This window comes from Plectropomus leopardus, chromosome 4 (assembly GCF_026936395.1).
Source record: "Plectropomus leopardus strain MGB_pleo_1.0 chromosome 4, ASM2693639v1, whole genome shotgun sequence".
Lineage (NCBI taxonomy): Eukaryota > Metazoa > Chordata > Actinopteri > Perciformes > Serranidae > Plectropomus > Plectropomus leopardus.
Window position 1 is genome coordinate 11,227,889 of NC_142179.1, and position 16,791 is coordinate 11,244,679.

At 38.6% G+C, this 16,791-nt stretch overlaps 1 protein-coding gene across 1 annotated transcript in view; it reads left to right on the plus strand.

The window, feature by feature from the left end:
- cspg4ba (chondroitin sulfate proteoglycan 4ba) overlaps positions 1-15,207 on the plus strand; it is a 38,006-nt gene extending 22,799 nt beyond the window's left edge. The window contains exons 7-10 of the mRNA XM_042488488.2: positions 1,982-2,113; positions 8,534-8,706; positions 9,237-9,420; positions 10,386-15,207. Of these exons, the coding sequence (XP_042344422.2) occupies positions 1,982-2,113; positions 8,534-8,706; positions 9,237-9,420; positions 10,386-12,454 (2,558 nt within the window). The 3' untranslated portion in view covers positions 12,455-15,207. The remainder of the gene's footprint in view (positions 1-1,981; positions 2,114-8,533; positions 8,707-9,236; positions 9,421-10,385) is intronic.
- Positions 15,208-16,791: the final 1,584 nt, after the last annotated feature.

Below are 16,791 nucleotides of genomic sequence, written 5' to 3' on the forward strand. Positions count from 1 at the left end.
TTTGTATAATAATTTCTCTGTCTCCTTTTTACATGGTTGAAATCAATCAATTTGATCTACCTTTTTTACATTATTCAAATAGGATACACTCATTCAGTGGAAACACAATAACTATATAAAAAAAACCCAAACTGTGTTGAACACTTGGCACTTTAGGGTGTCAGCATATCACGGAGGGCCAAACAGGTTCAGGACATACAATGTAATACAATGACGGCCACTTTCACCAAGCTGTCCTCAACAAACTCTTCATCATTGAACTGCGAATCTCTCTGAGCAATTTTGTGAGATACCACACTACTTGCCTGTGTTGCGCCTTTACTACTTTTACATTTGTGAAGTGATTGTTGTGTTCAACATACGTTTGCTCTTTATTTGTTTACTTCCAGCAGGATTTGAGATTGGTCTCAAAATGCCATTTAACATTAAATTCCTTGATTCTGTTTGCAGAAACAGCAGATTCCATTATCTGAACCTCTATGATTAACTCTAAGAGTTAAACAATGTTTCCTAAAATCCTCATGATTTATTCATTCATTGCAAATTGTGTTAAAAAACCACCAAAAAGATTTTCTTTTTTTTTTGCATGTTTAAGGTTTTTTCTTATACAGTACTTGGTGTTCACAGGTCCTCAATAAGTCTTAAAATGTCTTAAATTCAGGTTTATCAATATGAGGCCTTAAAAGTCATTAAATGGTCTTAAATTTAAAACTAATTGCCACAAACGTTTTACTCTGATTTATGCATTTTTTATTTTTTTTTCTCAAAATGAGTCAAGCTTTTTTGTGTGAGTCCACTTTTCTGATGTTAAAAATCTTTAAACCAGCCACTGAACCTCATCCTGTCATTTTTCTCTATATGTGCACTTACCTGTTGGCAAAATGCAGATCACGCATATATCCATATTCCTACATGAAACACCTCTGCACATGGCAACACAAACAATACTTACCTTTATACTTAACTGCAATACTTGAACAAGAAAAAAAGATGATTTGTTGCTAAATAGTAGTCTAATAATAATCTTTAATTTTAACCAAATTTATCTTAAAAAGATCTTTTAGAGCATTAAATTTAAGTATGTGATACCTGTGGCCTATTTATCTATTATATAATGATTAACTGTGGGTCGCTGTCCATAATATTAAGCAGCAGCTACACCGATATTGGAAAAGTATTCTTTTTAATATTGTGACATTGATTTCAGTCATGCTGCCCAGTTTTTAATATAACCTGTGATAAATATCTCCAGATGTGAGCAGTATATTTTTATTCTCCAGCTTGTTTTGGAATAAATGCACTAATGCTAAATATAATTCACTTTTTTTTTTTTTTAGATTCAAAACAACTTGTTGTTGTTGTTCCTTTTATGTCCACTAGACGATGCTGTTGTCAGTCCATTTCCCTTGCTTTCTACTTGTGTCAGCTCACACTGAAATCATCTGTGGGAACAATGTGCGTCTTTCTTTATTGGCTGTTAAATCACCTAAAACTCTGATACAGACAGACTGGTTGGAGGTGATGATACTTTATGATGTGGAAACTGATGTGAAATTGGGGATAAGATCTGTCGACATCTGATGGTGTCAGATCAGGTTTCTGCTTACTGTCCTGATTCCTATCTTTTTTTTTCTTTGCCTGTACTTGTACCACCAGGAAAGGATGTAATAACAGTTTGCAAGAGTCTCCCCTCACCTATGTGTTGAATGTCTCTTTCTTTTTTTTACACACATACACCTACAAGTATAGAGAATTGATTTTGATTAAGTGTTCCCCTATTGACTCAGAATAGAGATTTTTAGCTTGCATTGCAGTTTTTCTTGGGACCAGTATCAGGAATGCTGATCAAGTTCTTTTTTATGTGTATTTTGCAGAAAGCAGACGCAGCTTATTTTCCAAGAACAAAGTGAAAACATGTCCTCATAAAACTAAGTTGTCTTGACAGCTTTTAATTAATTTTTTTTTGCTCTGGCATTTCCAGGTGCCATGTCTGGAGGATTCAACTTCCAAGTCAACGACGGTGTGAACTTCACTCCCAGGCAGATCTTCAGCATCACTGCCAGAGCCCTAGTCCTCAGTTTAGAGAAAAACCATCCACTCAAGGTGTTTCCAGGTAAATCACTCGCTGAGTAGACTAAATTACAAGACTGACATTGTTGTATACTTTTTACAACCCAAATGCCAAAAGAAAAGGAATTGCACTGTACCTTTCTGCAAACCACAAATATGTTACATTTGCACATTTCATACTTAAAGTTTTTAAAGTGATGTAAAATATAAGCTGACTCAGAGGTGGAGGGGCTGGTGGATGGTTAGACACTAAGTCAAGACTCCTGCCAAGCTGCAGACCACTGTCTTAGACAAAAAAGAATAGTTGTGATTTTGAGTCTGTATTTTTCACCACTAAACATGGTTGTTTTTTAGCAACTAATTTCTGTTCCCACAAAAAAATGTTTTTACAGAGATTGTAAACACTGCAATGCTTGCAGGGATAATGCCCCCAAAACTGGGTATTTTAAGACAAAACATGGATCTTTTCCTGACAGTAACCATATGACTTTTGCACCTTACCATAACCACACATTAACCCGAGTGTTTTAAAAGTTTCAGTGTATGTGCTACACATTAACAAACAAATGTATCAGTGGTTTTCAGGAACATACAACGTCCATATTTTATTTTAGCGATTGAGTTGATTTTTCTTTCATGTCAAACAAAACTGACAATTTGCAAGTGTGCCTCATGATATTTTTCCTCTTCCCTACTCTGTGGCTCTCAGCTCCAAAATGTAAAACTTGAAAACGGGTCACCGGTTTGATTCACTGTCATAGCCGCAGGAACATATTCAGAACAAGGGGTGCTAAAAGAAACAAGGATCAGAGTGACAGCACGAGTGCACACATACTGTAGAAACTAAACTTACAAATTGATAACACTGACTGGCGCAGCTTGTCTCTGCAGAGTGCTTGTAAGCTGCCTGGTGCTGAACAGCATAGCAACTGTAAACAGTGTGTGACAGTGGCCATATACCTTTTGAATATTTGTTTCTCCTTTCTGCCATGGTGATAAGCAAATAAAACATAGCCCAAATTTGCTTTTTAAAAATAAATCAGAAGTTGCACTTTGACTGTTTTCAGTCACTCTTTGTAAAGGCATTTTCATAAAATATGATTAAACAAATACGCACTTTCACAGATGCAGTGATATATGGTGAACGAAAAGCGAACATGCACTTTCCTAGGTTGGCAACTCGCTCACTGCCAACTAAGATATGAAAAATGATATCCAAAAGGTAAACAAACCAGACTCAAAAAACAAAAACATATAACCAAACCCCAATCTTCTAAGACAAATGCTGTCGCCTGTCGTGTCGAGTAAATAGAATGACATAGAGTGCAATATCACAAATCAAAATTTGCCTCAGAGGGCTTTACAACATATGACACGATCTGCGCCTGGACCTTCTGAACCTGCGGAAAAAGAAAAAGGCACCCCCAAAAAAACCTTTCTATCCTTAAACGTGGAGAAAAAATGCAGGAAACCTCAAGAAGAACGGACAGATATATAATAGATGTCTAAACTAACCTGACCAAATTAATAAAATTACAGTTTATACAATCCATATGACAAAACAAATTATTACTTACTCCTACAGTCATTAGTAATTTAGATAAGTCTTTATGAATTTTCATTGATTTTATTAAATGCATTTATTTTGGATGATGTATGCTCTGAGTACAAACATGCTTTCAAATCACACCTACTACCTGCACTAAACAGCATCTTTTTTTAGCTGTTTCTGTTTTTAGGGGTTTTGTGTCTTGCTGAAACTACACAGCTGCTTCCTGAAAATGAACTGAAACATAACATTTTTGTCTGCCTCTCAGTTATCCACTTGCACAGACACTTTACAGTTTTGCTATTTTTATCCATAAGTGAAGTATTGATTTCCTCTTTTTTGTTCCTATTGTGAGGGCTCAGTTGAAGATTTTGAGTGTGTATGTGAGGGTGTGTCATGGCCACAATCATATGGACTTTGTGAGTTGTAGTTCAGCAAGACCAGAGACAGAGTGGCGTCTGCTCGATTAATGATCTGGCTGTGTCATGTCGATTTAACGAGAATCTCCAAGTTAAACTTTCAGATATACGTATTAATTGCATGTTTTAAACTTACACCTTGTGAAAATTCTGTTATTAAAGAAAGTGATGTTACCTATCAGGACGCTCTTAGTTATGCAGGAGAAGAAATTCCTCAGTGTTTGAGGGGATACCCGGTCTACAGTGAAACAGTCTCTGTCGTGTAGGTCGATGAAAAAAGACACGTACAAACACACCTTTCTATTGTTCATATAATACTAAGCTATTAAAATAATAATTATAGGCAAATTCATATACATCATGTTTTAATGTTCAATCATCAGTGTTGCGTTAAATGTTTTTTCTATAAATTAGGCTGGTTTATGTTTGCTAATAATATGTAGGATTCATGTTAACCCTTTCACACCTGAGCATATTGGCTTGATATCTTTCAAAGGCATGAGAGGAAGAGGGCAGTGAGCAACCAAGAAACTGCCAAGTAACAAGGAAATTACCTAAAAATAAGTAACAAAAAAGAAAAGTAAAAGCAAAAGCAAGAAAGTGATTAAAAAAAAAATACAATAACATTTTACAAATATAATAATATTTATAAATAGAATTTTCAGGACATTTCTCTCTAGATACTTTCTTATTTGTTTTTGTTTGTTGTTTATTGATTTTTTTTCTTTATTTTTCTATTTTTTGCAATTTGTGTGCCATTTCTTGCCAGGTTCCTCATTGCCCTTTTTCCTGTGTTTCAAAATAAATCAAACTAATTTACTTATTTTCCCAGGTTTCAGAGGTTTAGATGCTTTTGAAAGACAGCTGAATGCAGTATAACTACAACTACTACTGTAGATCCAGGTGTTAAAGGCTTAATGTGTGTTTTCATGCATCACGTGTGTGTGTGTGTGTGTGTGTGTGTGTGTGTGTGTGTGTGTGTGTGTGTGTGACCTCTGCCCTCTGCCCTCTCAGTTCCCCTTTTATGTAACATTTAACCTGCTACAGTCTTCGCTCAGATTTTCTTAAATAATAATGCAGCACCTTACCAACAGTCAAATACCAGACCGATGAGTCACCTGGCGTCTCTTCATGTTTTGATGTTCAGTATGCTACTTTAAGCATGCCGGCTGTTGTCTGTGTCTGCAAACATGTTTCAAGATCTTCTGCGATTTCCAGAGGTCTGGTTTGTGAGTGAGAAAGAAAAGGATAATGCGAGGGCAGCAAACTGCCAACTGGCACGCTCTGCTGAGCTTCCCAGCCACAGGGTGAGTGGGTACTTGAAAAGCTGTGCCACTGTCTGTCTGAGGCAGCCCTGTTTGTGTTTTGTGCCAGGCGGGACAGAGGGAGGGGGAACGGGAGCTTTAACTGACAATGAAGGGTTTTGATGGGGTGAGGGGTGACACGAAACACTTTCACACTATGGACGCGAGATTAATGTTGTTCTTCTTCCTCCGTTGTCTGGGTGCTCTCTGTGCAGAGACTCCGCACTAAATGGCTGCATATGCCTCATTAAGAATCTGGCGTTTACCTGAAGCCATTCTGACAGGAAGTGGTAGTGATGTCGCCTGCAAATACCTCACAAGACTTCTTGGTATTAGGAAAATATAGGCTACTGATATTCAGCTTTGCTCCTGTTGAATAAAGAGGGGACAATATATTGATGTTATATCAATTTTGTTGTGATGACACCAGATATCGTCCTAAGTGTTGTTGTTTCTTGGTTTTAAAGGTTGCATTACAGTAAAGTCATGTAATTTTCTAAACTTAACAGATACTTCAAATTGTTCTGTTACTTGCCTTTACCTTCTCAGTCATTATATTCAAATTACAGATAACTATTTATCACTTATTTTCACTATTCTCCTTTCAGGCTTAAGTAGACACGCTGCATTTCATCACAGTGTTCTTGACATTTGAGCCTTTGATGTAAATTATTTAAATAAAAAATTTCAGGTCACAAATTAAGTATATATGTTTCATAAGATGCTCTTCCTGTTTATCTTTTGACCATTTAAGAATCATATTCTTCATACATTTTAGAGAAATCAGGGCAAGTTTCAAATGTATGCTTAAACATGGCGGAGGGAGTGGATTTTGACCAGAAGCTCTGGGAAGGGGAACGCCTGTGTCAGCAAAACTCTATATTCATAATCACAGTAAAGCTTGATAAAGAAATTTTAGAAAATCTTAAATGGTCGGACAGTGTTATATTATAAGTTTTACAGGCTTAGAAGTAATATTACTCTGCCAGACATGACAGATTACTGTCAAAAATGGAGAATAACTACCTGCAAGTGTTTTGAAATAACAATTATATTGTATTCAATAGCATTTGATAAATACATGCTTTTAGTGCAATGCCTGCTATCTGCGATGCTGTGAATATTGAGATACACTGAGTTTACAGTAAACACAGCCATAACAATCTTAATCATGATGGTAGGACAGCCTGGATGTGCCGAAAAAGTAAAATCCACGGCAAAAAAAAAAACATCCAGCAAGAACTTTCATGCTTGTTAGGTTCATTTTGCTGAGTGCACATAAGTAACTCAGAGGAAAATAGCAACCCTTTCTCATCAGCTGGGATCATCGGGACTGTGATGGCTGAACAGGAAAGAAACAATGTTCAGAGAGATTTTAGTAAGGACATATACTAATATGCAATATGCAATGCAATATTAAAAGTGGGGAACAAAAGCAGGATCTTAAAAGTATTTATTTGTTTATAAGCCAGCTGATTTGACAGAGACCACTTCTACATTTTAATACTTGAAATCTGATGATCTGATCCTCTTATACAGATACAGCTGATGGCTAATTTTACACAATATTAATACAGACAGCGTATACAACAAGCATTATAGAATACTGGTGCATATGGTATTTTCAGAACAGTTCTCTTTTTTGATTATTTAATAACGGTTCATAACATTAAAATTATTGACTTTTTAGCATCCTAGAAAAAGAACAAAAAATCTGCAAAGTTTGATTTGGGGTGGAAGCAAGGGTTTTTTGTGGCTTTAATGGGAAAGACTGACTTTACTAATTTTGTGGGTCTTGAGAGGATGACACAGTCGCCCCTAGCTGAGGTCTTTATGCTTCTGCTATTTCTCTCAGAGCAGAGCTTAGTGAAGCAATTTAAAGGAGGTGACGCCATGCTGTTGGTAACTGTCCAAACTAAGAGTACACCAGAGAAAAACATGAAATTCATAAGGCTCAGCATACTGAAGGGGGCCATGTCCCCTCCAACCCCAGTGAAAATTATGGCCTCAGGAATAACGATGCACATTTTCAGACAGTTTCTATTGGAAGTCATTAATTTTACATGGAAAGTTGAGCTTTGATGATATTCTAATATTCTCTGTCCTCTGTTGCTGTATTGTTCTTTTCCCTTGTCATATGGATCATTTAAAAAATTCATTATATCCCATATGCATCAAATACATGAACTTCAGACAGTGAATATGTATGGTGGTATTGTTTGTGCAGATTGTAGTACATATGTAGCATCTTTCATGCATTGCTGTTTCTTACAGCAGTCTTAAATTCCCAAAGCAGAACACATTTTCCTCATCTCACAGGCACAGAGTAAACAACTCACCTGAGTTTGTAAAAGTATTTTGATTCTGTCATGTATTTTGTTTATATTCCTGTAAGCATAACTGCATTTTACATGTCTATATGCTGCCATCATGAAATGCTGCACATATGTCTGACAATATAGCAAAACCCATCTAGTGCAGATTTATAGAAAGATAGGTTTTTGATGTAAAAAGAGAAGGAAGCCCGTCTCTTGCTCTTCCTCTAAGAGGAAAATTTCCCATGAGAGGCAGACAGGGATGGTGGGAGTGCTCAAGACAAGTGATGAATGAATTTCACTGTGCTTTGACCCCTCTTTCTCTCTATCATTGCCTTCCATCATTTATCAGTAGTCTTTTTTTAGTATCCTCGCAATCTTTGCAGCGGCAGCAGAGCTATGTAATTCATCTCAGAAGAAAAGAAGCTCTCAGTTGTCCAACCCTGTCATCATGCACGGGAGATATCTCTCCTTGCATTTTCCCCAAGTGGAAGACTTCTGCGCCTGCAAGGAGCTGATCCACTTTTAATTTCTTGTTTGGATTTTATGTAACACCCCGCACTGCAGTTGGATAGCGCTGTAAAAAGCCTGTGATGTCTGCAGTGCAGCTTTAATTTGACACATCAAAGGACTCTCATCGGTCTATTCCAGAGCTTGTTTTGCATAATTTGGTGTCAAAAAGATGTGAAATGCTTCCAGAGGGGGAAAACTTGCAACACGTGATGCAGCCGCACAAGAGATTTAACAGTGTGGCGACAGCTAAACTGAACACCAGACAAGAAAAACAAATTTTCCTGACAGATATAGTTTCATGATCAATTATCCAAACCACTTCACCAGTAATTCTCTTAATTCAGTTTCACATCTCTCCTCCAGGCTCCTCTACGCCAATCACAAATGAGGTTTTACAAGCAGTGACCAATGACATCGGCAACGCCTCGAACCGCACCATCACATTCAGTGTGATTCGACATCCTAAACTGGGGCGTCTGGTGATGAGGCAGCCTGATAATTCAACTGTGGACATCTCAACTTTCACACAAGACATGGTGAGTGAGGAACTGGAGGTTCTATCTTTTTTTTTAACATTTTTTTTATTTTACATAAGAATATTTTCAGATAAAACACATGGGATGTGAACCAGGTCAAGATTAAACATTAGGGTTTCTTCATTCATGTGGAAAGTTGCCAGATTTCCACAGTATAAATAATAGATACTCTGCATCCTCATTCAGGAAATTGACTTTAAGCTTCTTTAGCTGAATGGAACATGTAAGGCTTTTATGTGATCAATTATTTCTGATGGATTATGATCTGACACAGTTAAAGCTGTGGTGCTGTGCACTTTATTTACTGCTGACCAAAGCATATTTAAATTAATGATGAAATCTTATACATACTGTCGTCATGTCTTTCAGAATGCTGAAGAATTATTTAGGCCACTGAGCTGTTTGTACGGTTGATTAAGCCATCAGTTCACTTTAAGGATGGCTGATCTGCATGTTGTGCAAATTTGTTGATGTGAATTTATTTTGGGTTGTGTTTTTTTCTGAGGATCTGTGGTGTTTTTGTACCTCAGGTGGACAGAAAAGAGGTTGTTTTCATACAAACCCCCATCGAGTCTGTGGGCTGGGAAGCCATGGACTCCATGACCTTCTCTGTGGCATCACCGCCTACTTCTCTGGACAGCCAGACCTTCAGAATCGATATTTCTTATGAGAATACTGGACTTGAACACAACACAGTCCTGCTTGCAAACACAGGTACGAATAAGAGTCTAGTACTAGTGTGAGCAAGAGTAAAGCAAGAATTATTTGTACATTTTCTTATCAGCACAAAACTAAGTATGGCTGAGGCTGATGGGAATGTCATTAGTTTTGCAAGTATTTGTTCACAGTAATTCCGACTTAGCTGAGGTAAAAGCATTTTTAAAGTTATTATAAGTCATACTGAGGGGAACATGAAGATGAGTACCAATTTTTAGGGTGATCCATCAAATAGTTGTTGAGGAATTTCACTCAACTACAAATGTCAGCCTCATAATAGAAGTAAAGTGTGAGATCACCAAAGTTCGTATGCTTTACGACATTGCGACATGTGCTGTATGTTGCCATAAGGCCAAAGCAGAGCGTGTCCATTTTAATTAACTGAAGCTGCTGCACTGACCATGTGGGCATTGTGTTGCTCTTCTGTATTGTTACACAGCTTGTCTGTCTGTTTTTTCTTTTATTCTTTACAGGTGGTCCTCCAACAGGTAAAAAGTGCATAGAACTATGAAAAAATTGAGTATGATCTGTTTAAAAAAGATAAAAGCAGAGCAACCTTGATGGTGTTTCAAATTTACATAAATTCATCAAATCGATGCATCCTTTAGTTAAAACCATCCAGTTAATCATTTCAGTGCCGGTTAATAAAGTAACACTTTATAACACTGCATAAGCAAAGATAACGTTACAAAGACAGAGTCCGTGTAGCAGGTAAAATACCCTTACCCCATGATTTTCAGCTGTTATCCTCTGGAGACCACAAGTGTTTTATTTTTTGGCATTGTGTTCAATAGCAGTTGAGATACTTATGTCTGGACCAAAGTGGTGGACCAATGGACTTACAATGCCATCTTTAGAGCAATGCCCCTAGCGTGGCTAAAAACTACCAACTGTGCTCTTGTTTATGCTTTTAGTACTTAAAAATGTCCATGGTGATTAATGAAATGTTTGCTTGGTGCTAGGTGCTGAGGTAACAGAAGGAGGGAGTGTTATCATCGATGAATCCAAGCTGGATGCCACTAACCTGATGTCCAAGCTGCCGACGCCTCAGCGGAGCTCCCATGAGGTCTGGTTCCAGGTGACATCTCTGCCTCAGCATGGTGTCATAGTGGTAGGTGAGAGAAACCTCACCAAGGAGAAACCCAACTTCTCCCAGTTCATCGTTAACAAATACGGTATCACCTACAAGCACGACAACTCCGAGACGACTCGTGATACTTTTGTATTCAGTGCGTGGATAAATTCTAAGGGTAAAACAGCACAGCGCCCTCAAGACGATATTGACATTATTGAGGAGCATTTTAACATCACAGTCATACCTGTGAATGATCAGCCACCTTTGCTAAAAACCAAAGCTCCAAGTCTGAGGGTGGTACAAGGAGATACAGTAGCCCTCAGGCCTGAGAATCTCCAAGTGGAAGACTTAGATAATCCTCCTGATGATGTTAGGTTTTCTGTGATAAGCAAGCCAAACAATGGTTACCTAGCTCTTGAAGGACATTTGAATGAGTCAATAGCGGCCTTCACCCAAGCCCAGATCGATAACGGTCACGTCTATTTCGTCCATGATGGAAGCTCTGTCTCTGGGGTGTTCTACTTTAGTGTCACAGATGGCCACCATAAACCAATATATAAACTCTTTAACCTTGAAGTGACAGAAATCACCATTTCTCTGGTCAACTACACTGGATTGTCACTGGAGCAAGGCACGACTTCAGCAGCACTGACCCAAGACAACCTTTCTGCTGAGACCAACGGGAAAAACTTCACCATTCACTACCAGATCACAAGGCCTCCAAAGTTTGGCAAAATTCTAAAAGGCGACCAAGAAGTTACACAGTTCGAACAGGATGATTTACAAGCTGGAAGGTTGTCTTACCACATGATCACGCTTTCCTCTGCAGAAGACAGCTTTGAGTTCACTGCCTTCACATCAGAGGCAAATGTGACCGGTCAAGTGTTAAATATAACTGTCAGACCTCTGATCCAGGTTGGGAAAGGTTTGAGGATTCCCAATGGGATCGCTGTCCAACTCAACACTACGTTTCTTAATGCGTCTGCACTGGCTAATATTAGTAATAGTGACCCTGTATTTGAAATTATCGTCCATCCCAGGAATGGGAAGGTCGTTCGGACAAAACCTAAAATGTCAAAGAAAGTTGCACCTGCAGAGTCCTTCACCTTTCAAGAGGTGATGCAGGGAAAGGTAGCCTTAGAGATGAATGCCAACATGACTGGAGTTCAAGAGTTAAATGACTCACTGGAGTTTGTGCTGAAAGCTGATAACATCCAACCTGCTAAAGGGGAGTTCCACTTTACAGTTGTGCCATTTGATCCAGCACTTTTACCAACCACAAAAAGTCCCGTCCCAACCACATCTTCTGTTCATCGGACATCAATCCACACTTCTAGAAATGCAACTGCGTCACCAGTCCTGTCTACAGCTTTCCTCTCCACCCAGCAACCAAGCAAAAACCAGCAGAAATTCAAGGGACGCAATCGCTGGGGAAACTCCAACAGGACTAGCATTTTCAGCACGACTCTTGGCAAACCTACACGTGGAACTGATGATTTTCCATTTAGGAACACACCAGTACGTGTAGAGTCCTACCCTCAAAAAACTTCCAGTCCGCTCCTGGTTATCTTACCACTGCTCGCCCTGCTGCTGCTTGTAATCATCTTCGTCGTCCTGGTTGTCTTTCTTCGACACCACAGGCAAAGGAAGCAGAGCCCCGCTGCACCAAAGGAGCCACCTTCCACTGGTTTTCCAAGCAGTCAGTCCTACCAGGGTCAAACCCAGAGGAGCACAACAGTTCCCACAGTGACTGTCACGCCATTAAACCCTATCAACCCCAGCTGCCCAGGAAGCCCTGTTTTTGATCGGCTCGTGACACCAAATCAGGGATCAGCTTATAACACAATTGATTCAAACATGCTTATAAGTTCTTGGAGTAATGGTTCCCCTGCGTCATCTTCCCACATTATTAGAACCGCAACTCCAACTCTGCAGAACAATCAGTACTGGGTATGATCTTGCACAAACCAGTGCGTAACTCTGTGCTGGAGAACACTGTTAAAAGATTTGATTGCTGATTAAAATGCGGTTGTGTACTGAGGCTGCAATGAATTAGCCTAAAGCTGCATTAATCAATATTTTTGTAATACTGAATCAAATTACAGTGCCGTGTATTAGGTGTCAGTCATAGTGACAAACTCTGCAGCTTTATGAAGCCTTCTAAATTTGTTTAGCTCATGATCTTGTTTTTTACTGAACAATACTCTTTAAAGTTAAACATTTCATAAGCTAAAGTACAAGAATTGTTTGTCAAGAGTTGGTAAAGAGTAAACTAGAACTAAAACATCAACATGTGGCCGAAACACCACTCCAATGAGACAATACCATTGCTCTGTGTCTGCTAGATGAGTAATTATAGGCAGTTGTTTGCTAGCAACTTTAGCAACAACAACTTTATAAAGACCAAAATACACCGAGGCTGTAGTATCTTATTATTGAATTCCTATGCCCCCTAGTGGCTAAAAATAGATTTATGCAGCTTTTAAGGTGGATAAAGCAGAAAACCTCTTTGGCCAAAGTCCTTTGCTGTACATTAATCAATATTTTTATATTAATACGTAATCAAATCACAGTGCCGTGTGGAAGGTTTCACTCATAGTCACAAACTCAGACTTATCATGCAACTCTTCAGCTTTATGAAGCTTTTTAGCTTCTATTTGCTCGTTTTCTAATTAAAGTTAATACATTTTTGTCAAGAGTTGGTGGACACTAAACCAGTGGTAAAAGGTCACCATATGGCTAGAAACACAGCTCTGCTAGGATGATACCGTTGCTCTGTGTCTGTTGGATGAGGAATTAGGAAATTGTGTGCTTGCGTTGATAGCAATAACGACTTTTTAAGGCTTTGTCAAGGGTGTGCTAGCTTGCTTTTGAGTCAATCTGCCATTTAGTGGACAAAAATTGATACATGCAGCTTTAAGCTTGGACTAGGCAGAAAACAGCTGTGGGCAAGTCCCTGGCTGCACATTAATCAGCTGTACGACGGTTATAGGTCTTCTCTGAGTTGCACAATCCACTGAAACATTGATTTACAACCACTGCTGTATATTGAGTTGGTTCGAACAGACTTTGTCCACTTGAGCATTTACAAAGCGAGCATCATTGTGGTCAAGTATAACCTCCAGTATGTTTGGTGCCTAACGTATGTTTAATCATTGTTATCTGGTCCTCATGCACGTTGAAGTCTCTTTCATTATGGGTTTTGATCATCAGAGTGGAAGGCGATGCTAATAACAGGTTGAAACTGTGAATTACTAAGACTGACTCTGGCACAAAGATGCATAGTCTGAGCATTTCAATTGATTGTGCAGATTTTATATTGTTGTTATGTATTATATATTATAGTATATTAACATTTTGTAACTCAGGTATTTCGTTAAAAGTCATTTACTTCATGTTACTTTGAATAAGGGTTGCATGTATTGTCAATAACAGAGGTTTTTCTTGAACAATACAGGACTTAATACTATAAAATAAGACAGTAGTCACAAATACTTATCGGCATTGCTGTGTATTGAAATGGGACTTTGACCCAACTGGTTGACAGTTTGTTTGTTTTTATCATAGGCCTGATCAAATCACAACGGTTCAGATCTTAGCACTGTTTTTTTATGTTTTTTTATTTTTCTATGTACAGTATTGAAATATATCAAAAGGAAACTTACGATAAATCAAGGCACTGATATTAAAAGATTACACAGATCTACACTGTATTCTACCCGCCTTCACCTCAGTGATTAAAATTCAAATAGTACGTTTATTTGGCAGTCTTTAAAGAGGTCACCCTACAGTTAAATAGAGCCGCGTGTCCACCTGCTGTTAAGGCCCTGACACACCAAGCAGACACTCAGCAATTGGTTAGCGCCGGGCCGTTGGTGCCCTAGTTTTTACAGTGTGTCCTGCACCGTTTGCCTTTGTCGACCCTTGTTCGCCTTTTTCGGCTTCAGCATGTTTAATCAGAGTTGGGAATGGCGGAGCACGTTGGTACCTAAAATCACTTTGAGTTGCAGTGCAGCTCAACACATGAGCAAGAAAACGAAAGTGAGTAAAGTAAAATGTGGGGTGTTCGAAAAGATCAAAACAAATTTGTTGTATTCGGTATGATTATTTTTTTGCAATTGAGGTCTTCAGCAGAAAGGGATCATAATTGTTAGTGTTATGGTTCGCTGTAAATACGCTTTGTTCTTTGGTTGTGTCGTTAATGTGCTAACTAGTTAAGTAGTGTTTTTAAATCCAGAGTGCAACTCTTTGGCAGAGACACGGGCAACGTGAGGCGATGAAACAGGCAGCTTTTGTTGCCGCTACTTCTTTGATTTCTGTTTGGTGTGTCTGGGCCTTTAAGGAGAATGAGCAGCTAACCCTAAAACTGAGTTCATCTTTAAAAACACTGAGATTTTCTTTGACTGAAATGAGTGCAGGCATTTATATGAATTATTTATCTGTTTCTTTACATTATCTACTGTAGGCCTTGGGTGGTTTGACACTGTAATGATGTATCTACTGTAAATGAACGGTACTGCTCTGACATGTTCTGGCAACCTGTAGAACGTGAGAAAACCACTGTAAACTACTATGGTACAAAATAATTTTGTACTGAAGAGAAGTGTCTATCCAGTGTATTCCAGTCTCATCTGAATGATGTAACCTACTATGTAACAGAAGTGTCATATTTATTTATACCATATTTTTAATAAATCATTTTAAAATGATTGCAAGGAATCACTTTCTGCTATCATACAGTGTGTGCACCTGTGAAATTTTCCCCTTATTTCTTCTGCTTCAATGTGTTTTTGGCAGATTTCTCTATCAATATAATTTAAAGTGTGCTAGCAGCCTGTTGCCCCCCTCTTAATAGCACTTTACTCATTGAAACGAAAGATCCACTGCACCAGAGGACCAATTAGAAAAAGATTAATTTCCATGATCTCTTCTCCTGGTTTCCTGCACTTACTTTAAGTGCGGTTTTCTCGTGTCCAAACACAATAAAATCAGCAGGTCTTTGTCACATGGTCAGCACTAAGGTGTTGTGTGTTTTCCAAATGTCTACTAAGAATGTCAGTGGATGCCCAGAATTTTAACATGTAATGTGATTCAGAAAAGCACAGGGATCTTTTTGTGCAGCCGAAGCTTCACTGCTGTGAGTCAGTCCGCATGACTGAAGGTATCATGTGAAGAAGCAATTAGTTGTTTTCCTGCCCCCAAATGTACTTAAATGCTGGGTACATTAAGGATGTCTGTTATGAGAGAATACAAATAGTTTAACTAAAAATGCACAGAGCTCAGGATTTGTACACAGTCAGCACTGATGTGCTAAATGGTCTTGTTGAAAGTGAATTAGCTAATAAGAGCGGTGAGCAAAGGCATCACATGGGAGTTACAAACTTAGCACAATGATGTCAAGCCACAGAGTCCACTAAGAAGAACTTTACTGCGGTACTATAGTTAGTCACAATATTAGTCATTTATTTTAGGGAAATTACAGCAAAACTCAGGGCAAACATCATGAAATCATGCACGAGTGTGTGGAGTCTGTCTGGCGCACTTAGCACAGAAAAAAAGATGAACTGCAAGACAGAAAATGTACTTGAGCATGCAAGGGCTCCACTGATACAGTGTTTGAAATTTACTATTCCTGTCTTGACCAACTACAAATCAGCTCAATTAAATCCCAATTCAGAATGAGTTTTAACAGTTTGTTATCCAACCCAGTCACAAGAATTTGTTTTGCAGTGAATGCATGGATATGTTACATTTGTACATTAGTATGTAGGAGATACATTTTCTCAACAACACTGTGCTGAAGGTGTGGTTAGGTTTAGGCACTAATACCATATGGTTATGGTCAGGAAAAGATCATGTTTTGGCTTAAAACGCCCAAGTTTGGTGGCACAACAGCCGCTGGAAATGCAGGGACGAGTTGCCTAAGTATTCCCAGGTCTTGTGGCTAAAACGCTGATGGGTGTCTTTGATGCGTTGTTAAAAACACCCAAGTTTGGTGCCACAAACACTAGTGAATATGCTGCAAAGGGTCACCAAAGGACAACCAGTGTTGTGTGTTGGTTTTTAACAGTGATCTGCAGTGCTGCTGTGGTGTCTTGCTTGCCGAGTCACTGCCTGCATTTCCATTTTTTCTTCAGTGATTAAAGGAGATCTGGTGTTGCATTCAATGACATCTGCTCGCCAGGTTAGAGAAACAGTCAAGCCAATCAGAGCTTTGTTGGCAGGTTAAAACAAAATAGCAACTCAGTCTAATTAACAGGCTGGTGTTCAGCCACATTCGCAATTCTCAGAAC